The sequence below is a fragment of the Taudactylus pleione genome, unplaced genomic scaffold (assembly GCF_031769625.1).
Source record: "Taudactylus pleione unplaced genomic scaffold, aTauple2 ptg000116l, whole genome shotgun sequence".
Taxonomy (NCBI): domain Eukaryota; kingdom Metazoa; phylum Chordata; class Amphibia; order Anura; family Myobatrachidae; genus Taudactylus; species Taudactylus pleione.
The window spans coordinates 11,721,124-11,746,244 of record NW_028284518.1 but is presented as its reverse complement, the minus strand read 5'-3'; the positions used below and the strand labels follow the sequence as shown (position 1 = coordinate 11,746,244).

Here is a 25,121-nt window from a genome sequence, read left to right as displayed (position 1 = left end):
AAAGTATTAAAACTGTACTGTAGAACATACAACCAAATAAGTGTCGAATAAAGTGGAAATAATCAGATGTACTACAATGTAATAATGAAGTATAACCGCATAAAATACTCAGTAGCATATAAATAATACATTAACAGAGGCTGAAAAATACCATCTAGACTTAGAGGGCCCTCAAATTGCACACAATAAATAAATATTGCACACAATAAACAAGTGGCAGCTTCTCATTGGCTCACGGCCGGACACCAAATTTAAAAAGCCTGCCTTTCATTTGCAAGTGAGCCAGACTGTGAGCCGTGATTGGCTGGTGGCCGGTGGTGACTATACTGTAGTGAAAATGAAGCCGGGACCCAATGCTCCCAGGCCTCGGCTCCATTCCAGATGCACCGTAGCAGGTAAGAGGGAATCGGAGAGAGGGGCTGGCAGAGGGATTCTGTTAAAGAGAATAGAAGGGGGTGAGAGAGGGGGATGCAAGTAGGGAGAAGTGATGGGGGGTGAGAGAGGAGACTGAGAGGTGCAGGGTGAGAGAACCAGGGGCTAAAAGGGTAGCAGGGAGTGAGAGGTGGGGGGGGGGGATTCAAATTTCCATACCTCTGCCTCTAAATTCCCACTTCGAGCACTGGCTAGATATTTATTGTGTGCAATTTGTGAGCGAAGTCTAGATGGTATTTTGCAGCCTATGTTAATTTACATGCTACTGATTATTTTATGCTGTTATACTTTATTATTATTTAGTAAAGTTTGTGACCAACCCCCTTACATCTGATTATTTCCACTTTTATACAACACTCCCTTGCCTTTTCTGCATAGCTGGCATGGTAACTTTCACTGCCTACCTTAATATGCTTACATACTTGGAGCAGAGGTGTCTCCATTTTACAGTAGGAGAGTGTGATTAAAATGAATTACTAACATTTTTTACCTTTTTCACATGCGGTCAGTTCTAGAAATAAATGTGCTCTTTTTCAGAATTGAGCAGTTTTATGAAGCAATTTTGACTCTCTGGAACCAACTTTACATCAACATGAAGAGCTTGGTGTCCTGGCACTACTGCATGATTGACATTGAGAAAATTAGGACTATGACCCTTGCTAAGGTATTGAACAATAGAGAAAAACGATGTAACTTGAGCCCCCTAACTGCAGCTCACTACAACACTCGGGATCACTAGTCCTTGGTCAACACAAAATAACAAATGAGTGGTCCAAATGCGCTGTTAGTAACTGGATTCCCTAGATCTTTTTCTGTATCCACATTGATAATGTGCCTGATTCAGAGATGTACATCCGATGATGAATGTACAATGTTTCCGGGTCCTGCGATTATGCTTCCAGAAATATATACTTAATTCTTGCATTTATGATCATATTGATTGAACATTCTTTCGTTCCCACAAAATATTGCAAATTACCATTTTTATTGAATCCATTGACTTCTTATTACAGCTGAAGACTATGCGCCAAGATGACTACCAGAAGGTTGTAAGCGACTTGGAGATACACTATCAGGAATTCATGAGGAACAGCCAGGGCTCAAACATGTTCGGCGATGAAGAGAAAAGGAAAATGCACTCTCAGTTCTCTGAAGCACAGAAGCATTATCAGACTCTGGTGGTACAGCTCCCCAACTACCAAACCACCACTACTAATATTAAGACAAGACCACCTCAAATAAGCAATGGTTTGTAGATCCTATGTATTAATAACAAAACTTACTGCCATCACTATATAATTCATATTCAACTGTATTTTTGTTTTTCTCGTTTATCCTTTTTTTTGAGCAGAAAGAGTAGAAATCGTCACCAACACCACCGCCTCTAATTTGAAAGGAAGCAAACCTGTAGGGTCTGACCAGGATCGGCTGAAACAAGAGAACTGGCTGTTGATTGAACTGCAAAAAATTCGCCAGCAACTGGAGAACAATGAGACCAAACTTCTGCAAAAAAATGTGTATAGTGTTAATCAAGAGACACTCCGAGACTTCCCATACCGAATTAATGATATAGAGGTAGGCCATTATTAAGACTTAAAAGGAAACTATCACAATTTTATTTTATTATTTTTGTTAGATCAGCTGACGTGTCATGCCATTCATGAATGGCCAACTTGAGTTTATGGGGTCAATTCAACTAGGGGTGTTGTACTTTCATAAATTGACATGATGTACACCTGCACACACATTAAGGACTGCCAACATCTCTGCCAAGCCCAGGTACAGCGAGGAGGTGCAGGTGCCTTCCTTACAAAAAAATAAAAAATTAATATGTTCACAGCCGCGCACGTCACACGGGGGTGACGGGGGATGGGGGCGCAATCGCTACCACCTCACACATAATGCTGGGGGAGAGAGGACTGACTGCTGCAGCAGCCTCTATCCTTAGCCCAGCACACAGCGTGACAGCAGCGTGTGTGTTGGGCTGGAGAGAGAGGCTGCTGCAGCAGCAGTCGGTCGTCTCTCTCCCTGCCCGAAGTAAAGTAGCGGTGGGGGTTTGCGCTGCAGTAATAGTACCTGCCACCCCCCCTCTGCGCACCTGCACATATTTGCCCATTGTGGTAGCCACTAAATTGGAGATTTTCTGTTATAGGGGTCCCATAATGTGCAATGTATTGCACATCACTCTTAATTGAATTCTATCCTATATTTACAAAACTTGCATTTTGAGATTTGTTTATTTTTTATTTTGCTGTTAATTGATGTTAACTTGTATGAAGTAAGTTTACTTAAGGGACTATGCTAAGCATACACTGCTCTGCATGATTACTCCAATGTTTATACATAAACAGAAAAAGGTCAGGTGCTTTCATATAGATTACATACAACATCATCAAAGTCTTTTATATATAGTGAAGACTTGGTCACTCATCCAATCACATTCCTTTGAATGGACTCAGAAATATCCATCAGTTGGATTACTTGATATTTTCTTGCTCTCCATACACTCCAAAACTCCCATACATGGCACAGAGGGGGACATGTACTAAGCTTTGAAAAGGGATCAAGTGGAGAGTGATTGTTAACCAACTAATCAGCTCCTGTCACTTTAAAGGCTGTGTTTGAATGACAGTTAGGAACTGATTGATTTGCACTTTATGACTCTCCACTTTATCACTTTTCAAGACTTAGAACATCTCCCCCAAAGGAAGAAAAAAATGTAAATATAATGAAGCACCATTTTAATTCAACTTAAAACAATGATCAAAAAACATCCACCATTAGTGGAATATATCAGCGTACCAGATAAGAAGGTGTAAACAGTGCACCAACAAGCATATTCAATCAACAATGTTTTTTTTTCTCTGGTATAAAAACCTGTCGTGGCGTAAACTGGTGCAATGGCTCCTTCCAACAGATGTACTCTGGTCTGCCTGCTTTCTCCCGTTATCCACCAACGCATTTCAACTGCTAGAGTCTCTTTCACCTTGAAACCAGACCAATGTACATTCTTACCTAATCCTTCTGTTTGCGGTCTCATTTGTGCTCCTGATACTGACACCTGCTCTGATAACATCAGGTGCTCTGTCTTTGAGGGTAAGAAGTCATATTATCGACGGTGAATATGCCGACGGGAGAATGCTGATGGCATCATTAATATAATTTTAAACATGATGCTTTACAATCATGTTTAAAGTTATACTGTCGACACGGTTAAAATGACAATTGTGTAGTTATTATGCTATCGGGCGTATTCACTGTTGCAATCATTGACAATAGTGACTGTTGACTAAAGGTATGTAACCAGTCTTTCAGATATTGGCTAAACCACAGATATAACTGGCGTCTTTCTAACTTGTAACTTTGGATGTCCACTAACTGTTCACTGCAATGTATGCACAAGGTTGGCCACAATGCATTGGTCACAGCCAAAAACTACTTTTGTTTCAATTCTAAACAAATGCACCTAATATTTTATATTGATAATTTGCTCTGTGATGATTTGAAACAGTTTTTGACCACAGTGCTGTTATGTATATGAACATGGTGGTTAACTCTCTTGATCTGTTCCACCATATTTCACCTTTGTTCCAAGAAGCTGTGAAATTTAAATTTATCAGCAGTCTTTTTATAGTAAGCAACAGGGTTTTGAATAAAGACTTCCAGTGTACAAACGTACTATTATACTAGCTAATCTGAGACTCCAATAATGGATGCTGTTCATGTGCATCCATCACCATAGCTATTACAAAATGATTTGCTAGTGTCTGTGTACATGCGTGCCTGACCTAGTGTTGTGTGTGATTTCCTGGTACGTTAAGTGTATTTCTCTCTCTGCTTGCCTTGAACAGACTGTGAGAGGAGAGGGACAAGGAATATCCACACAAATTAGCAAGATTAAGGAGATGATTTTGAGTTTAAAGGACTCTGATAAAGCCTCATACCTGCAGTCTGAGCTTAATATCCTCTTAAAGAAAATGGAGAATGTTAATGGATTTTCTGCAGACCACTTGGAGAGGTATAGTATAGATGTTTGATTGCAATGTATACCCCACAATAAAATACAATAGAACATGTAAATAAATTACTGATTCAAGTTGTACAAATGGCAGTTTGTAAAATCTTTTTTTTTTTTCACAACTTACCTTACGCTATATACATCTATAGAATGTAATTATTTACTTCTCCTAACATACTCAGGGACCTATTCATCAACACTAAAATAACGTTTTTAAGGACATTTTCCTTAAATAACGTTATTTTGGTATTCATGTAGCCACTTAGCACAGGAGATATCACTGATATCTCCTTGCTAAGTTCCCCTGCGTTAATTTCCACACTCTCCATACATTAGTATGGGGATGTGGAAATTGTGGTATTCATCAAATTCCGAAAATTATACATTTTCGGAATTTGATGCAGTTACTATTCGCCACTGTGAGGTGGCGAATAGCAGGTGAAACTTACCTGTATCCGCGTGTGCAGGTCCCCCGACGAGTCCCTCCGGCGCTCTGCTCCGTCCTCAAGCTCCGGAGGCTGGTCGGACATGTGTGCTCCCCAGCAGAGCACAAGAAAGTTTAAACACAAAAAAAAAAAGTTTTTTTTTTTTTTTTCTAATCTCTCATGTGGTCTGCTGGGAAACCACATGACAGACCAGCAGGACAGAGCCGGAGGCGGCTGCTGTGCGGACAGGTAAGTCGGGGGGGGGGGGGAGGGTGTGTGTATGGTACACAAACTTAACGCATCTATAGGCAGTGCTGCGCATGCGCTGGTTTTACAGATGTAACAGCGCATGCGCAGCACTGTTTCCAGATGCGATAAGGTAGTGTAGGCAGGAAAAAGTATCTATTTCCCGAAAAGCTGTCATCGCAAAAATGACAGCTTTTCGGAATAGATACTTATGGAGAGGTGGAATGATGAATTCCACCTATAATTAGGTAGAACTCCATGAGAGTTCTAAAGCTAATTATCTCCAGAGAATTTTTAGGTTTAATCAATAGGCCCCTCAGTCAAGCAGACACAATTGTAGTTGCACATCCGCTATAGATCTCCAATGTCCAAGTGTGGTTTAACTTGTACTGTAATGTCCCTTTTTAACAGATAGCATTTTGGTAAATATCTTCAGTATTAGCCTACATTTAATAAAATCTGATAACTATTTTGTTATGGTCTATAATACTCATGCATTTTACCGCAAGCGACGGGGCAGTGCATTTTAGCTATCAGATGACAGAAAAAAGTTTTAATTGTAAAATATCTAATTTTAAGTTTTCCCATGGGTTTTCTTAAAAAAAAAAAAAAAAAAAGTCTCACTCTGAAATGTTGAATATTTAAAGTAATGCAATGCTTTATACAGTTTGTGAAATAAGTGGGTATACCTAATATTCTAAATTAGTCTCTGATGCTTTTTCCCTTCTAAATGTTTTTGCTTCTTTGCGTTTTAAGACTCCAGTCACTGAAGATTCTACTTCAGAATATTCTTCAGATAGAAGATCTGATCAAGGTTTATGAAGCCAGGTTGACTGAGGAAGAAACCATTTCTCTTGATCCAGCTAAAGTTGAAGCATACAGAAATACATTGAAGGTAAGCAAAACAATAATATGCCGTTATAGAGAAGTTGATCCACCAGTCAATATAATCTAACTTTTATTCCAAGCACTTGAAAATGTGTTCTTTGAAGGATACTAAGTGCCATTTAACATGTTGGCTGCAATACCTCATAGTTCTGGCAGACACTTTCTAAATGGTTAGAGCACATAACCTTTTAAAAAAAAAAAAAAAAAAATCTGATTTAGCGTGACTAGCAATTACAATACAAAAATATATATTGAGTTAATGACCCATTTAAAAACCAGCAACAAATGGTTATAATATACATTTGTTATAGCAGGGATTCTCCTAAACTGTAATGCTGGCCATAGACTAAACAAAAATGGAGACAAACCAACCCAACAGGTAAAGAGGCTGAGTGATTCAACAATAATTGCTGTGCCAGCATACACTGCACAATGTGTGGGCATGATCTTTACTACTGAGCATAGAATCGGCAGAACAGCAGTTGGGTGGATCAAACAATCCCAACCATTTTTCAGAATTTCTAGACATTTTCAAGTGTTGAACGATTATTGATCATGTGCATATCCTGAATGATGGTTCACAACTGTCGTGCATCGGCCGTATCTGAACGATTATCGTTCAATGTATGACCAGCTTAACTGTTTTGATTGCAGCTATTGCCTATAACAGAGGCTCTCAAACTCTGTCCTCAGGACACCACACAGGTCACGTTTTGCAGGTCACCGAGCAGGTGCACAGGTGTATACATTACTCACTGACGCATTTTAAAAGATCCACAGATGGAGCTAATTATTTCACCTGTGATTCTGTGTGTCCTATAAACAGTGCCGCAACTAGACTTTTTGGAGCCTTGTGCCAGAAAGAGCATTGGCGCCCCCCCCACACACACCCTATTTTTCAATTAGGGACATAAGACGAAACACCCAAAAAAGGGCCATGGCCTCATGGGGAAGGGCCAGGGAAGAGATGGGGGATACCAGGAGATGCATGGGATAAAAGAAGAGGAGGCTACAAGTAAGAGTGATGAATAGAAAATTGACAGGCCTAAACAGCGCCCCCTGCCCTGTGCCATGGCACAGGTTGCACCACCTTAGTTACAGATCTGCCTATAAACTATTAAAATGTGACTTACTGGGCCTGCTCAGTAGGCAGTAGCATGTCTGACTCCATTTTTCTGACCGTTGTCCCGCAGCATACAGTCACTTTCTAAAAGTGTTAATTATTCCTGCACAATGCATCAACTTGATCTCTATCAGTATAATAATGTCTGGTTCATCATGTCTGTGTTCTCAAATACAAACTACTGTATGAGCAATAAACAATATAAAGTTGCTATAGCCAAAGATAAAAAGTTAAGGCCAAATGAGATGTAAATATTCACATTTTGGTGATGCCAATTGCCTATCTCCACCTCCTGACTGATGAAATCTTTTCTCGCCCTATAAATGTTTATCAGCTTTGAAGTTCTCGCATACAGATATAATTTTTATACAATTATCCATTGATCATTTCATACCACCATTTCTATATTATTATAATTATTATTCCTTACATAATTAAAATCTTTACCAACTCTAATGTTTAGGCACCATTGTGTTCTCCCTGGCATAGACATACACCAGGACAGATGCAGCACAGTTATGCAGCTTTATGATATGAAACTTCAGCCAGCCTATTGTAGTGCATTGGCCATTTCATTCTCTGTTATTGATGATCTTTTCATTCATTTGTGTTTATATTGATGATATTGTTTCTGAATGGAATGGCCAACAAGTCTGTATTTGACATTTTTATTTTGTGGTCTTTTATTTTCAATCACTTGTTAAACATTTCATTTTAGAAAATGAAGGCTGAGCTGGAACAGAAAAAGTCGCAGCTGAAAGCAATGGATGCAGATTTGCAGAAAGCCTTACAAATCAATGACCGCGTCTCCCAGTCCTATCCTTACTGTGAGGTGGACATCTCCAAATTCTCCGATAAGGCCAATCAACTGACCGAGCGCTGGCAGAGAATAGAGAAAGAGATTGATGACCGGTAACTTAATGTGTTTAGAGTCTCTTATAGATGCACCTCACATAGTAATACAATAGGTAGAATATACTTGCTAAAAAGGATTTGTATGCTGCTTTTTTGTGATAAGCAGATAATTTTTTCTTTGTGAATATTGCTGATAAATGCTGCATTACTGATATTCACATTTCATCTCTGTTCATTCATGGTCTTACGTTTATTAGTTTGGCTTACTGACATGAGCAGGATAATTACTGCTTTGCTTTCATTTTCATTTTTCAGTATACTTAGTGCATTTCAGTGTTGTGAACAGGGCTACCTCAACAGTATAATGTCAATGTGAAATGTTGTCCTATTCCCCACAGGACAATCAACACATTACTGTATAAGAAATATACTGTTATCTGCATTATAGTCCTCAGTTAAAGGGTGTTTCTTGTGAGAAAGAAAGAATGGTGTATCCTGCTTCTTCTAGACAATAGGTGGACATAGTAGTCCCTCATAGTAACAAAAAAATAGGGGTTTGTAATTGATGAGAAAATCCAGCATAATGTCTCTATATACTCCTAGATGGAGAGCCGAATAAACCAATCAGAAATAGGGTACTGTGCAGTGGCGAATTTTACCTAAAGGCTGGAGCACGCCCCCCCTCAGTAAAATCCACCACTCCTCTTTGAGCCCCCAGTCCCCTACTACATACAGCAGCTGCTCCTACCTTCCTACTGTGGCTGCTATAATAAAAGCAGAAGTGGCTTCCCATTGGAGGAGCTTTCTGCTAATCACACATCAGACAGGCAGTCCCGGGGGATTAGTTTTCTTTCCCTGGGACTGCCATTAGCAGATGGAATGCCTCCAATGGGAACCCTCATCTCCTTTTATTATATTCGGCTTCTAAGGGTTGCAGCTGATGCAGCCCCTAGCCGATGCTATATTTGCTGCGCATGCACAAGGCTTGTTTGTGGGGTTTTTCCACATTCTTTTTTACGCGCATGTGCAATGAGTAGTAGCCGGACCGCGGCCAAGGCAAGGGGATGTGGCAGTTCCTCCACAGGAGAAAGGTAGGAACCGCCGCTGGTACTGTGTAAGGGCAAAAATATGTATATCTTTTATTTTATAAAAAATATTAAAGAGAAAGGCACAGGGCTAAGGTGAGATCTTAGGTCAAGGGGTTATATAATAGGTTCTGAGATTACGAAACTGGCGGATGTTCGCGAGTTTGCCACTAAATTTAAATGGCAATTGGTTACAAGGCAAAATGAGCCTTATAACTAGAGATGATCGGTCCGAATTACCTTGAATCTGGACCGCTCCAAACTTGTTAATCAGAGCCGCATCAGAGTCCTGGCTTGAGGTTTCCCACCATGCTTGGATGTCAGATCGAGGCCAAGCGTCATCCTCCCGGCGTCTGATGCTTGTGGTTTGGATTCCATATGAGGACCCGCGGCCGGGACTATGAGCCATTTCACTCTAGTCCAGTCACGCTTTTGCATGCAGCACTCTGCTCTGCGGTGTCCAAGTGTGCTGCTAGTGCTGTGTCCATCTAAGTGGCTGTGCTGTGTCCATCACAAGCTGTGTCCAATGCCCTTAGTCTAATTCCATCAAAGGGGTGCTCCGCATGCCCCACCCACTGCATTCAGTGACTCCAAAAAAAGTCAAAAAAATAAAAATTGTTGTATTTGTACTGTTCTGTGCACTGCACCTCCAGTACGCTGTACCTCAGAGCATGTGGGTAAAAGTGATCCAACTCAATGCAGTGTGAGCCAAGCTGCCAGTTTTAAAATATAAAAATTGTTGTATTTGTTTGTACTGTGCACTGCACCCCAGTACGCTGTATTACCCCAGAGCATGTGCGTAAAAGCACTCTGACTCCACGTAGCTGTGAGGTGGTCAAATTGACTGGAAATGACTAGATATTGAGGTTAATAATCCTCTAGGAACAAAAAAGGCCCAAATTACTGTGTGTGTGTGTGCGTTTTTTTTTTTTTGTGTAAATTTTTGAAAAAAAAAAGTGCAAATCCAAAACCAGTCACGGCGGTTTGGCAAAGCCAAATCTAAAACTGGACAACGAATCTGATCCAAATCCAGCAAAAATGGTCCGGTGCACACCTCTACTTAATAATAACTGATCTCAGCAAATTTGCAGCCAAATTTAAAGCAGTAATCTCAGAACCTATTACATAACCCCCCAAATATTAAAATATATATATAAATAAAAATTGCATGCATAGCTACGTAACGCTAAACAAAAATCTCAAGCAGACCCAGAGATAGAAGAAAAGTCAATGGATTTTCACATAAAATGTAGAGCATAAGGAGGGTAAATGCATGAAACTTCAAACAACGAGTATAGATACAATTATTCTGGATTTTATAGATATTGGGCCGTGTTCAATTAGCAGCGAAAACTGAAGTTTTTAAAAAAATAAATAAAAAAACTGCAAAATTTTCACACAAAAAAAACAGGTGAAAAAAAACTGGAGAAAAGTTTTTCTCCAGACCAGGAGAAAAAAATAAATGCAAAATCCCTATTTTTGGCTAAAAATGGGGGGATTTTTTTCAGAACCCTTTTGGACATAATAAATTACTGGGGTAAAAAATCGTAAGCTGCGTACTTTGGCAAAAAACTACCGTGCAAAATTTTGGGTGAAAAAAGATAGAAAGCTATTTTTTTCCAGGAAATTACTGTTCCACGTAAATTGGGGGTACGTGAAAATGGGTGCAAGTATATTTTCGTGTCGTAAAAACGCAATTTTAAAAATTGTCAAAAAGCCTGCTGCGACCGCGTTCGATGTTTAAAACACTTGACGCATCCATACCGCCCATCGAATAATCAGACCCAATACGTTAAAACCATTTGCAATGATTTTTATTTTTTTTTCGCCTAAAATTTGCGCAGTAATTTTTCGACAAAGTATGCAACTTACGATTTTTTTTTTTCCGATAATTTATCATTAGGGGGTCCAAAGGGATTTTGCATTTTTTTTTTTTTTTTTTTTTTCCTCTTGGTCTGGGATGGAGAAAACTTTTTCGCCAGATTGGGGGCAAAAAATGGCCGTTTTCGTCCGTAAATTGAATACGGCCCATTGTATTAACACAGGAAATCTCTAACTGGGAAAAACCATTCACTTCCAAGATAAAAGATTAACATCAATACACATTTTGTAATAATTGTGCATAAGAGTTAGATAATAAAGAGATAACAATAAAATATATTGTTATTTAACTCTTATACATAACAATGAGGCTAGTCTCTAAATTTCACATAATTCATGTACATGTACATATTAAATGATTTTTCTGATGCTTTCTTTACAATCTGTGTGTCCTCCATTACAAAAACTTTGCCCTTTTAAGTTGAGTACTGTATACCACAATCCTTATCTGACAGTTAAATAGGTGTCAAATGTTTGGTTGTTTTTTGGGGGGATTGAACAAAGAAAGTACAATGTAATTCTATAGATATGTGTTTTAGCTATGATCTGTTGTTTTCAGGTCATGGGAACTGGAGAAGCAAGGGAAACAGCTGGGCAATTATAAAGACATGTACCAGACACTAAGCAAATGGATAGGCGACACTAAACACAAGCAAGATACCTTGGAGTCTGCCAAGCTTTCAGATTCAAGCACTGTTGCAAGATATATAAGTGAGCAAAAGGTAGGTAACATAGCAGGATAGACCGGTTACCTGCCTTAGACTATCATATGAGGAATATTAGTCCTACTATAACAGTAGACATTTTATAGTTCCCCCTTCTGTCAGGATTGTGATTGACCATTTTAATTGTGTTTAGCACTTTACTCGCCATCTCCCTGTATATGTATTAAGCTTTGTCGTATCCCTCTGTATCATTGATTATTCATTTAACCTTTGGGAGCATCTATCATCACTTATGAATGTATACTAGTCATAGCAGTATCTTGTCTGTCTTTTGGCTAATTACTCCTACTCTAAAATGTTGGACCTGTGCAGAAATCCTTTAATTCTTTTTGCACTATACAATTCCCTTGCATGGACTTTTGATCCCCATGTGGATACTTATTTTATAGTGCTACTGTATTATAACACATGTGTTGTGTGTGCTTACATTTGTATTATTTTATATTTGTTACACAGAATTTGAATGGAGAAATCCAAGGCAAAAGAGACAAAGTAGAAGAGGTGGTGAAGACTGCAGACCAATGTGCATCATCTATCAAGGTAAGAGAATATTTGCGACATGTAACACAAAAGTACACTTCTAAAGAAGAGAATGGATGATACTGACTATTGGATGGTCATTCTCCATAGTAGTCCACTTTATTTAACATCGCATTTCTTGTAATGTACTAAGACTAATAGGGCCATACTTACTAGGCATTCACCAAATCCACTATTTTAGTATTTTGCCACACTGTTTTCATTGCTACCATTTTGTCTTATCATCATTGTTCCCTACTTCCCCATTATAAATGTGATGTTCCCCCTCTAAGTGTTGTCAATGTAAATATTGTTACTCTAACCCACTGCCATTATTATAATTGTAGATTTGGAGGGTGCCCTATATCTCTACAGTGTTGAGCAGTGGGGAAAATAGAACATACATTAAATAGAGACATATAAGGTAGACAAAATAAATGCAGACATGCCCATGGGTGAGCTTACAATTTAGGGTGATATCCAATTAGAAGCAAAAATGAAAAGTTTTCGGCATTGAAAACTTTTGGCACCTAGAGCTCGAATATGTCACTTTTCTACTTCAGGGTCCATAGGGGTCCACAGGGTTGACCTTGGGTTATAGCTGGATCTGGATCCATGGGCACCACGCAGTTAAAGCTTTGCTGCTCCCAGGATGCACTTGGGTCCGTCCTCCTCTATACCCCGCCCCGGCTGTCAGCGCTGCACGCGGGGAAAATGCAGTCTTCATGCCGCCGGTCTCTGGGGACAGACCGGCGGCGCTAGTAGCGGCGGCGGGCTCCCCCTCTTCAGGAATACCCCGCGTGTCCGCTGGCCCCCGGGGTGTAAGTACCGGCGGGGAACCGGCTTCCCCGGGGGGTTTAGTACTAGCAGGGGAGGCAGCCTTCCCTGCTTCAGCGCTCCTCCCCTCAGCCCAGCGCGCCTTCTCTCATGTGTGCTGGCGTCGCTGGGCTGTTCTCACTCGGCCACTCCTCCTCAGAGCTCTCCGGCGGCCATCTTCCTCAGGCAGCATCGCAGAGCTCCCAGGCAGGCTTCCAGTGGACCAGTCCCCCTGCGTACCTCTCCCCCTGCAAAGGACAGTGTTCGCAGCGCTATAGCCCTCCCAGACACTGAATCTGGGAGGTTGATTGTAGCGGAAGGTGCAGTGAGTATAACTTCTCTGCATGGTATGTGACTTTTTGCTAGTGCTGCTGTCTGTGCTTATTTTCTACTTACTGTCAGCTTTTTACCTATCCCTTTCCTTCTCCTACGGCCCGCAGGTGCGTGGGGGAGGGGTGTTCTTTCTGTGTACCTCACTTATATAAATCTACGTATTTGTGAGGTCCGTCACATACTGCGGTGTGCTCCTCAGTACCATATTGTGGGCTGTTTGGGTTGCATACTTGGGAGTGCGTGGGTGTTATACGCCTTACCTCGTTTCGATGAGACACTTTTTTTGCAAAAAAGTTTGTGTCATGTCTGATGAGGGGAATGAGCGCTCCGAGGCTCCTGTGTTGTTTTCCTGCCGACGCTGTTCGGCAGGGGTTGACGGGGCAGATTTGTCTCAGGACGGTCTGTGCGGGCGGTGCCAGTTGGTACCTGGACCCTCTAAACCCCCGGTGGCGCAGGATCCTCCGTGGGCAATGTTTACGCAAGTGCTGGCGTCAATCGCGGACCGACTTGCGGTCCCGACTGCGGCCCCTTCTAGGGCGTTGCCCCAGCCTACCATGCATCGTTCCCCGGGTGTGACTCGTCTGGTGCAGTCTCCTCCCGGGTCTCAGACTGTGGGTCCTTATGCGGGTTTGCCGGTATACGTGCACACCCCCACGGTGTCGCAGCAGTCGATGGTACCTTTTCAGGGGTATCCTCAGGCAGTACCCCCGCCTTGGGTGGACGTCCTCTCCAGCTCTGTTCAGAGTCTGGCGGCTTCGTCATCGGCTTTTCAACATATGTTGCACAGTGATTTGCCCCCACGGGCGTCCAAGCGTTCCGTTCCGGCTTCACTGGCGGCTCAGTTCACGGACACGGACGTGTCTCTTCGGATGACGGGGAGATCCATGAAGACTCTGACTCGGATGCCGGGGCCCAGGAGATGGAGGCTAAGTCTTCCATTAATGTGCCGGCATTGGTTAGGGCCGTGCGGGCCATCCTTCACATTGAGGAGGATGTGCCGGCCCCCAGGTCAAAATACCCAAATTTTAAAAAGGCCAAGGTAGCTTCGACGGTTTTTCCCCTGTCCGATCAATTGACGGATCATATGGCAGGGGCCTGGCAGTTGCCCAGCAAGAGGTTTCAACCGCAGAAGCGGTTGGCTTCGAACTATCCGTTTCTGGAGGCTCATTGCAGGAAGTGGGAAACTCCTCCAGCGGTGGATTCCCACGTTACCCGCTTAATTAAAAGCGCTACGCTGCCTTTGCCGTCGATCTCCTCCCTGAAGGATCCCACGGACAGGAAGGTGGAGACTTGTTTGAAGTCTATCTACTCTCTCTCGGGGGCGGTGGCCTGTCCGTCCATGGCCATCTCTTGGGTGGCTAAGGCCATCGAGAGCTGGGCCAATGCTTTGGAGGATACCTTTCCGGAAGATGCTCCGGAGATCCAGAGAGCGTTGATAGGTCAAATGAGGGATGCGGCTTCCTACATTGGGGAAGCATCGTTAGACGCAAGCCTGCTAACCTCTCGGTTGTCGGCTGCAGCTGTGTCGGCGCGTCGGTCCTTGTGGCTGAGGTCTTGGAGAGCTGACGCTGACTCTAAAAAGGGACTGGAGGCCTTACCTTTTAATGGGGAGTTGCTTTTTGGTCCGGACTTGGACAAAATTGTGGACACTTTGGCTAAGGCTAAATCAGCCTTCCTTCCTTCGGCTTCTGCTCCTACCAAGGTACGGAGCTCTGCTTTTCGGTCCTTTCGTGTTCAGGGCAAGGCAAAAGGTCAGTCCTTCCCGAGGCAGTCGACGACCAAGGCCGCTTCTAAGCCCAAGAAGCAGCCCTGGAGTGCCAGGCGCCCTTCTTCCAAGCAGGAAGATAAACCTTCTGCCTGATGGGACGGGCCTCCCTCTGGGGGACCCCAGAGTGGGAGGCCGACTTCTTCTATTTGCCCAGTGCTGGCACAATACCACCACGGATGCCTGGGTTCGAGAAGTGGTCTCCCAGGGGTACGCCCTGTCTTTTCGGCACAGACCGCCCCACCAGTTTTTCTGCACGAGTCCTTCTCAGGATACGACCAAGTCTTTACAGATTCAGGAAGCTATAGAGTCCTTGCTGACAGCAGGGGTCATTGTTCCCGTTCCTCAATTACAACGAGGGACGGCTTTCTATTCTTCTCTGTTTCTGGTGCGGAAACCCAATGGTTCTCATCGCCCTATCTTCAACTTGAAGTCTCTGAACAAATTCCTCAGAGTTCCCAAGTTCAGGATGGAAACGTTACGTTCCATCATTCTGGCGATGGAACCGGGGGATTACATGGTGTCCCTGGATATCCAGGACGCCTACCTCCATGTTCCGATAGCACCTTCGCACCAGCGGTATCTGAGGTTCGCTATCCTTCAACACCATTACCAGTTCCGGGCGCTACCCTTTGGTCTCTCCACGGCACCGAGGGTGTTCACGAAGATTATGGCGGTCATGGCCGCACATCTTCGGAACCAGAATGTACGGCTACTACCGTATCTGGACGACCTCCTGTTGCTGGCAAGTCCCCCGGAGGTACTGCTTCATCATCTCCACTTGACGGTCGCTTGCCTGCCTGAGGATACACAGTTGCCTGAGCAGTTGCCGCCTGTCGGTCCATTCGGCTATGAGGGTTTTGGGCTCCATGGTGTCAACATTCGACATGGTGGAATTTGCCCAGTTCCATTCCCGGCCTCTGCAGGGGCTGATTCTATCGGAATGGAAAGGGTTACCTCACCAGATCCGCTCTCAGTTGCTGGTGTTGTCCCCGGAGGTTCGGCAGTCTTTGGCTTGGTGGCTTCAGACAGCTCATCTGGTCGAGGGGCGTCCCTTTTGGATCCCGGACTGGGTCCTGCTCACGACGGATGCCAGTCTTCGGGGTTGGGGGGCAGTGACCGGCTCGTTGTCACTTCAGGGTCGTTGGTCTGCGGAAGAAGCTCTTCTTCCCATCAACATTCTGGAACTGCGGGCGGTTTATCGGGCCCTGCAGTCGTCCGGTCCTGCTCTTTACGGACGGGCGGTTCAGGTGCAGTCCGACAACGCCACCACGGTGGCGTATATCAACCACCAAGGAGGAACTCTAAGTCGGGCAGCAATGTCGGAGGTGTCTCGCATCCTTGCTTGGGCGGAGTGTCACATTCCAGCGATCTCGGCAGTCTTCATTCCCGGAGTCCTCAATTGGGAGGCGGACTTCCTCAGCCATCACGACGTGCATCCCGGGGAATGGTCGCTTCACCCAGAGGTGTTTCAGCTACTCGTGGACAGGTGGGGGCTGCCGGAGCTGGACTTGATGGCTTCCCGTCACAATCACAAGTTGCCCGTTTACGGGTCAAGGACAAGAGACGCAGGCACCAGTCTGGTAGACGCGCTGTCGGTGAAATGGACGTTTCACCTGGCGTATCTGTTTCCTCCGATATCCTTACTTCCTCGGGTTCTGCGGAAATTCAAGCAGGACGGCGGCACGCTCGTGCTGGTTGCTCCGGCGTGGCCCAGACGTCCTTGGTACTCCGATCTGAGGTGTCTCAACATCGACGCTCCGTACCTTCTTCCTCAGCGTCGGGACCTGTTGTCTCAAGGGCCCTGCCTTTACCCGGATCTGGGTCGGCTGTCTTTGACGGCGTGGCTCTTGAGACAGCCGTCTTGAGGTCTCGGGGTTTCTCCAGTTCAGTCATTGGTACCATGCTTAGGGCACGCAAGCCTGCCTCCGCACGGATTTACCACAGGGTGTGGCGCACTTACTTTCAGTGGTGTGAATCCAGAAACTATGATCCTCAGGTGTTCCGGGTTTCCAGAATCTTGGAGTTCCTTCAATCAGGTTTGGACCTCAGCTTACGCCTGACCTCTCTGAAGGTTCATGTGTCTGCTTTGTCCGTGTGGTTTCAGCGACGGATTGCTACACTACCGGATGTTCACACCTTTTTCCAGGGTGTTCTCAGGATACAGCCTCCCTTCGTGCCTCCTGTGGCTCCTTGGGACTTGGCGGTGGTGCTACGGGTCTTGCAGGGTCATCCTTTTGAGCCTCTTGAGGTGGTGGACCTCAAGTGGCTGACGTTCAAGACCGTTTTTCTCCTAGCAATTGCTTCTGCCAGGAGGGTGTCAGAGTTGGGGGTGCTTTCCTGTCGCCCTCCTTTTCTGATTTTTCATCAGGACAGAGCGGTGCTCCGCACTCGTCCTGAGTTTTTGCCCAAAGTGGTCTCGAAGTTCCACATTAATCAGGAACTTGTTGTGCCAGCTTTTCAGTCGCCTGATCTTTCAGCTGGTGAGGCTTCCTTAGATGTAGTCCGGGCACTTAGAATCTATGTGGATCGGACTGCTTCGGTTAGGAAGTCGGATTCTTTGTTTGTCCTCTTCGGTTTTCACAAGAGGGGTTGGCCTGCCAACAAGCAAACGTTAGCCCGTTGGCTTCGTTCCGTTATTTGTGAGGCTTATGCACAGGAGGGTTTACCTGTGCCAGCCTCTGTTAAGGCTCATTCCACTCGTTCTGTGGGTCCCTCTTGGGCTGCTAGACGTGGCGCCTCCGCTGTTCAGCTGTGTAAGGCGGCCACTTGGTCTTCAATTCAAACGTTTTTGAGGTTCTATGCGTTTGACACCTTCGCCTCTCAGGATGCATCCTTTGGGCGCCGGGTACTCCTTTCAGCACAGGAGCGTCCCCGCCCTTAGTTGAACTGCTTTGGGACATCCCCAAGGTCAACCCTGTGGACCCCCTATGGACCCTGAAGTAGAAAACAAGAGATATGGTAAGAACTTACCTTTGTTATCTCTGTTTCTACGAAGTCCATAGGGTCCACAGGGCGCCCGCCCTGACGCACCTGGCTTCAAATGGGCTGTGTAGCTGGTCACCGGTTTTCCGTCTCCCATTTCTGTGAGTATGGTTTCTTGTGTGTTCCAGTCTTCCTTCTCTCTGTTTAGTCTCCTCCTCCGGCCTTAGCTGCTTACCAACTGAGGTGCCTGTGGCCGGGGCGGGCTATAGAGGAGGACGGACCCAAGTGCATCCTGGGAGCAGCAAAGCTTTAACTGCGTAGTGCCCATGGATCCAGATCCAGCTATATACCCTAAGGTCAACCCTGTGGACCCAATGGACTTCGTAGAAACAGAGATAACAAAGGTAAGTTCTTACCATATCTCTTGCTATCGAAGCGCGTTCCCGTTTATCGGGCTATCCTATTGCAAAACCGGTGATAACCAATTTGCATGTTAATTCTTGCATGGTTGACAGGCGATAAGTACAGGTGAAAATGGGGAAATCAGCCTGTACCCCCAAAAAAGGTAAACTAATATATTGTAACAGTCTGTTATGGGCCATAATCCTAGGGTTTGGGGTTCTTAAAATGTGTCAAATGGCTTTTCTAAACAGTTTTGTAAAACAGTGGAAAAATTATAGCAAGCAACTTTTTTTGGCCAAAATAAATGCTGTAGTTAAAATAGGGATACACTAAAATGGGTGTAAGTATATTTTTGTGTCCTTTTTAGGGCACTTTTTAACATTTTTTAAAAGTGAATCTGTCACTGCCTCCTGCAATGCTCAAAACACCTGTCCCATACATACAACCCCCAATAAACCTGCCCCACTACTTTTATACCCCTTTTTCTTCACTTTTTTTACTTTTTCATCCCAACAATGACTAGTCATTATTGGCCAAATTAAGCTAATAAAAAATTTATTTTGGATTAATTAGTCCTTTAAGAAGGGTGTCCCAGTGGTTCTGCACCGTGTCCCGACATTTAGCCAAAAACAGAGGTCCTCTAGGGTCCTAAAACGAGAATTTGCGATAACTGCAATACATGAATTTGCACCCATAAAAACGCCAACTAATGGGATAGCCCAATACCCATTTTTAGTGAAAAATTTTAAGCGGTGATAAACTGTTTATCACAGCTAATAAGATTCCACCCTTAACTGGAAGGTGGTACAGCTGAAATAAGAGGTACAAGTGTGGAGATTAGTATATTTCTGCGGGTGCACTAGTGTTTCTAGTATAGGTCCGAGCAAGATGAGCGCTAATAAAGAGATGGATTTTCATATTTGTAGGCTGTGGTAAAGTCTATTTTGGTATGGTAGGTTTCATAAGTAGGTAGCGATGCGTGAGCGAGATTTGGTTATCAAAGGCGAGATATGACACAGGTAAGATGTAGATCTAAAGGTGCGTATCCACTAGGTGATTAAAATGAGCGATTGAACGATAACGACATTAATCATTGGCAAATCAGGCATTAAAGTGTCAAACGACCAAAGATGCGCGCTCCAGTTGGTTGTTTTCGACATCAGTCGTCGCCTGAACATGCTGGTCAATCTGCCGATAACAACAGATTGTGCATGTTCGGGAATGAGGGAGGGTGCCTACACTGAACGACACATAGTTCAGTGTAGGTCCTTAACAGGATGAGGAATGACTGTACGATTACAATGTGTAATCGTACTGTTGTTCCTCGATCGGCAAGTGGATACGCACCTTAAGAGAGTCAGTCATTTGATATGAGATTTGAGATATGTGAGGGGGTTATGTTGTTGAAGGCTTTACCTGTAAGGGTTTAGCATTTTGAATTGGATTCTGGAGGATATGGAGAACCAGTGCAGAAAAAGGACATGTTGATTTAAATGTGGATAAAATGGTCTTTTCACTGACACCTTTTGTATATCTCATTTGTTGTACAGGATTATGAGCTCCAATTGGCATCTTACAGCTCTGGACTGGAAACATTACTTAACATTCCAATAAAAAGAACCATGGTACAATCCCCTTCAACAGTCATTATGCAAGAGGTTAGTGCATCAAATATGTATTTCCCAGTTCTATTGCAATAATCCATTAATATATACAGATACTTGTTTCACATAAAATGACAGCACTAGGACTATTGGCTGTAGAAGTCTAAAAACCACATACACAAGCAGTACCTTTAGTTGAGACCAGTGGCTTTTCTATGGGCGGGCGTGCAGGGCGCTGCGGCCTGAGGGTACGGCCGCAGTCGCCCCACTAGCGTCGTCAAATTAGACTACGCCCGCACGGCGCCGCCATGATCTCCAGATCCCTCGTCTTACTCCCTCGTTCCTCCCAGTTCCCTCCCACTGCCTCAGAATGCTGGGCTTGACGATGTCACGATGTGTGATATCAGCGTCGCGGTGACTCACTGCCAATAGCATTCTGGGACTAAGAGTGAGCGGTCGCAGCGGCAGATTGCAGATGGAGCAGCCTGCAGCATCCTCAGCCTGCAGATAAGCACTGAGTCACTAGAGGGGAGAGGGATAGGGGAAGATGGGGGCATTACGGAGTGTGGCAGCCCTTTACACTGTAGCAATCAGCAATAGGGCATGCGATGACACCACACTCCTTGCAGCTATCACCTATGCTTGCCTCTGGGGGACTCTGCAGCACATATTAATGTTTAAAGAGCATTACTGAGTGTGGCATATTAATGTGTAACGGGCATTACTGAGTGTGGCATATTAATGTGTAACGGGCATTACTGAGTGTGGCATACTAATGTGTAAAGGGCATTACTGAGTAGCATATTAATGTGTAAAGGGCATTACTGAGTGTGGTATATTAATGTGTAAAGGACTGTGGTGGTGGTCCCAATCCCACCCAGTCTTCCACAATGCCGGTGCTGGTGGTGCGTGGCGTCACGCATGGCATTTTGGGAGCGGCCGCGCTAGACAATGCACACTGCAGCAGTGCATCCACTTTCTACGTAGAACACCCTCTTTGATTTCTGCGTCCTTTTTTGGGGGGAAGGGTGACACCAAAGGAAACTCCACAAAGTCTAGAACCAGCCCTGGTTGAGACTAACTAGTAAAGGGACCCCGCATATGCCAGATCACCTCAGTTGGCCCGTTGCTTTGCCCTATCAAACCCCCTCTCTGCCCGCCGCACCACCTGGTTCTGCTACCAGCCCTCTCACTGCACTCCACTCTTTCCATCTGTAAACTGCTTTGTTCCGCTGCTGCTCTCTCCCGCTCCGCCCCCCACTCCGTCCTGTCCGCTCACTCTCGTGGCTGCATACTATTACTCACCTATTCCTGGCGGCCCTCCTTCTCTACTGCTAGGGTCTGTCCCGCCACTCTAGCAGCTGGAGCCATTGGAGGGGCGGGTGCTCACCTCAGCACGCACTGCGCATGCATGTAAGAGATGGGAGAGACCTTAGAGATGATAGATTATGCACTGCAGCACTTGTCCAAATTATATAACAGTCTAGAGTCCATTAATACATTATCTCCCCTCACTAATGTAATTCTCTGAGTATAGCTCAGCTACAGGAACCAGCCAAATTAATGAAACGGCAGATCAGTCCTATACCAAGCCTGAGCTGCTATTATAAAATGAATCAGGGTGGGTTCTCCATCTAGTGCTGGAACTGGTGGAATAGGGCTGTCTGTGCCCACAGCTAGCCACAGAAACCAGGTCACATTATTTGAAAGGTACCAGGACTTCCTTTAGGTGGGAGGCAGCTCTAATCCGTTACGTTTTCAGCCTCACTGTCACTCTCACATTCAACAGAGAAGGCATAACCACTGACATAAGGGTTTATGTAATATGCTGCGGACTTCAAGCATCGGCGAGTCCCGTGCCAATGTTTTAAAGTAGCAGTCATATAAAAGGCTAAACCAGCTTGATTTTGCCTTTTAAATGACTGCTAATTTAGAACATAGTGCAGTCTCGCACAGGGACTCGCCGATGCATGAAGTCCGCACCTTATTAAATATTCCCCCTAATCTTAACTCAGTAGGTTATCAAACACGTACAAGGCTTTATAGAATCCGTGTAGGAAATTCCAAAGACCTCTCTTAATAGGAGAGAGACAGGACACCCAGGTGCATTGTAGAACTTTTCAATATTCCCCTTGAGATTAGTTACAGTATTATAAATTCTCCTCACAGGGTTCACCATGAACTTTAAGTTGTACTTGTAGTGAACCATAATATATGCCATATGTTTGCCAATGCTGTTATAATGGTATTTTTTAGAACATTTGCTTTTTGTTTTTTATATATAATATAAAATTATTACATTTATTGAACCCAAATTATTTCATTTAGATACATCACAGCATACTCGTAATCTCTTATTTGATAGATAAAGGTTTGGCAATGATGTATTGTGTAAAATATACATTAAAAATGTGTAATTGCATGCAGATCATTATGGGCTGCGTTATCACTTGGCATCTAATAGAAGTAATGTTTTCTAAGTAACATCACTGCTTTAACAACTAATGTAATTAGATGATGTAATAAGTGATTGGAATTGCTTTAAAACAATTACATAGATGAGTAAGATGAAAAGCATGTAATCAGACACAACCTGAGGCTTATGTTACAACCTTTTTATCTTCTTCTAGTCTGCTGACATCCAGACCCGCTACATTGAGCTGCTTACCAGAGGAAATGATTACTATAGATTTTTGCATGAAATGTCAAAGAACATGGAAGACTTGAAGGTACTCAACCACAAGTGGCTATCTCTTCTGACTGACACATTTACCAACTACAACTAATAATGTTAAAGTAGATCTAAAACTGCAAAATTTAGCAAATACCAGTTATTTATATAGCGCACACATATTCCGCAGCACACACACACACACACGTTAATTTTTGTTGGGACCCAATTAACCTACCAGTATATTTTTGGAGTGTGGGAGGAAACCCACGCAAGCACAGGGAGAATATACAAACTCCACACAGTTAGGGCCGTAGTGGGAATCAAACCCACATAATTAGTGGGAGTGCAAATAAATTAGGGATGAGCGGGTTCGGTTCCCTGAGAACCAAACCCACCCGAACTTCGGGGATCCGGGGCGATCCGAGCCCAAGCTCGGATCTCCCTGTCTGCCCCGGATCCCTCTCCCGAGGCAAAACCTCGAGATCTGCTGTCGGATCTCGAGGTTTTGCCTCGAGCGGCCATTTAAAAAAAAATGCCTTTGCCTTTAATGGGCAAAGTGCTGATTGGCTGACAGAGCCGTCTGTCACGGCTCTCAGCCAATCAGCATTATGGTGCTCATTTGCATGTAGCACGGACTCGTGAGATCCGTGCTACATGCATCTGTGTGATTGACACAGAGCACTAACGGGTCCGTGAGACCCGTCTGTGCTGCTGTGGTAAATAAAAAAAAAAAAACCTGTGTAAAAAGAGAAAAAAATGGCGTGCCCCCCCCCCAAAAAAAGAGCAACCAGCCCCGGGCATTAGTGACCCAGTGCTGGGTGTGCTTAAATACAGGGGACAAACGACGTAGGGGTCCCCTGTACTTAAACACAACCAGCACCGGGCTAGTCAGAACCAGAGCTGGTTGCCAAAATACGGGGGACAAACGACGTAGGGGTCCCCCGTATTCTGCGCAACCAGCTCTGGGCTCTGATCCGGTCCTGGTTCTGGAAATACAGGGGAAAAAAATGAGTAGGGTTCCCCTGTATGTTCCAGAACCAGCACTGGACTTTTTCTAGCGGGGGGCTGATGCCACAGCCAGGGGAGCCCTTTCACCGGGCCCCCCAGCCGCAGCATCAGCCCTGACCGCTAGTCAGCCCAGGCCGGGGATCCCTGGAGAGCTGGGGACCCCCCCAATAAAGGGGTCACCCTCTCCAGGGCACCCCAGGCCCAGGCTGATAGCCCGGGGCTATCCCCGCCACCCCTGGTGGCGGTGGGTGGCGGGTTGATTGTGTGGTGTGGTGTAAATAAAGAATATCAAACATTGTCTTTACAAGTAGAACTGCAAGTCCCAGCAAGCCTGCCCCGCATGCTGGTACTTGGAGAACCACAAGTACCAGCATGCAGGGCATTAAGGGCCCACTAGTACCTGTAGTTCACCTGTAAAAAAATGTTTAAAAAAAACACAGGACACACACACCGTGACAGTATAAGTTTATTAAACATACACACACACACATGTACACATACTCACCTATGTAACCCTGTAGCATCGGTCCACTTGTCCGGTAAAGTATCCATAGGGGACCTGTGAAAAAAAACATACTCACCATCTCCTATGCGAGGTTCTGTCCTCTTCGTTCCAAAGTAGGCATCCCCGGACTTGGCAAAAAAAAAAAACGAAAACGCGATCCACGAACTTAGTACCGTTCTATAGAACGGTACTTCCCGAATGAGAGCTTAGCGGCGGGGTATCACCATGGAAACCCCGCTGCTAAGCGTTCATTGGCTGAGAGAGGTCATCTCCCGTCTCTCAGCCAATGAACGGCTCCCTCCATTGTAGTCAATGCTGGGAGCCGCAAGGTTATTAAAGTTTACCCTGCGGTTCCCACCATTGACTACAATGGAGGGAGCCGTTCATTGGCTGAGAGACGGGAGATGACCTCTCTCAGCCAATGAACGCTTAGCAGCGGGGTTTCCATGGTGATACCCCGCCGCTAAGCTCTCATTCGGGAAGTACCGTTCTATAGAACGGTACTAAGTTCGTGGATCGCGTTTTCGTTTTTTTTTTTTGCCAAGTCTGGGGATGCCTACTTTGGAACGAAGAGGACAGAACCTCGCATAGGAGATGGTGAGTATGTTTTTTTCACAGGTCCCCTATGGATACTTTACCGGACAAGTGGACCGATGCTACAGGTTACATAGGTGAGTATGTGTACATGTGTGTGTGTGTATGTATGTTTAATAAACTTATACTGTCACGGTGTGTGTGTCCTGTGTTTTTTTAAACATTTTTTTTACAGGTGAACTACAGGTACTAGTGGGCCCTTAATGCCCTGCATGCTGGTACTTGTGGTTCTCCAAGTACCAGCATGCGGGGCAGGCTAGCTGGGACTTGCAGTTCTACTTGTAAAGACAATGTTTGA

At 44.6% G+C, this 25,121-nt stretch overlaps 1 protein-coding gene across 3 annotated transcripts in view; it reads left to right on the top strand.

Moving 5' to 3' along the window:
* The window catches only part of DSP (desmoplakin), a 74,641-nt gene that overhangs the window by 39,580 nt on the left and 9,940 nt on the right, over positions 1-25,121 (top strand). For all 3 annotated transcript variants that reach the window (XM_088471679.1, XM_088471680.1, XM_088471681.1), the window contains exons 13-22: positions 970-1,096; positions 1,446-1,680; positions 1,784-2,007; positions 4,284-4,450; positions 5,878-6,016; positions 7,851-8,044; positions 11,513-11,675; positions 12,135-12,218; positions 19,989-20,096; positions 22,673-22,771. In XM_088471679.1, the coding sequence (XP_088327805.1) occupies positions 970-1,096; positions 1,446-1,680; positions 1,784-2,007; positions 4,284-4,450; positions 5,878-6,016; positions 7,851-8,044; positions 11,513-11,675; positions 12,135-12,218; positions 19,989-20,096; positions 22,673-22,771 (1,540 nt within the window). The remainder of the gene's footprint in view (positions 1-969; positions 1,097-1,445; positions 1,681-1,783; positions 2,008-4,283; positions 4,451-5,877; positions 6,017-7,850; positions 8,045-11,512; positions 11,676-12,134; positions 12,219-19,988; positions 20,097-22,672; positions 22,772-25,121) is intronic.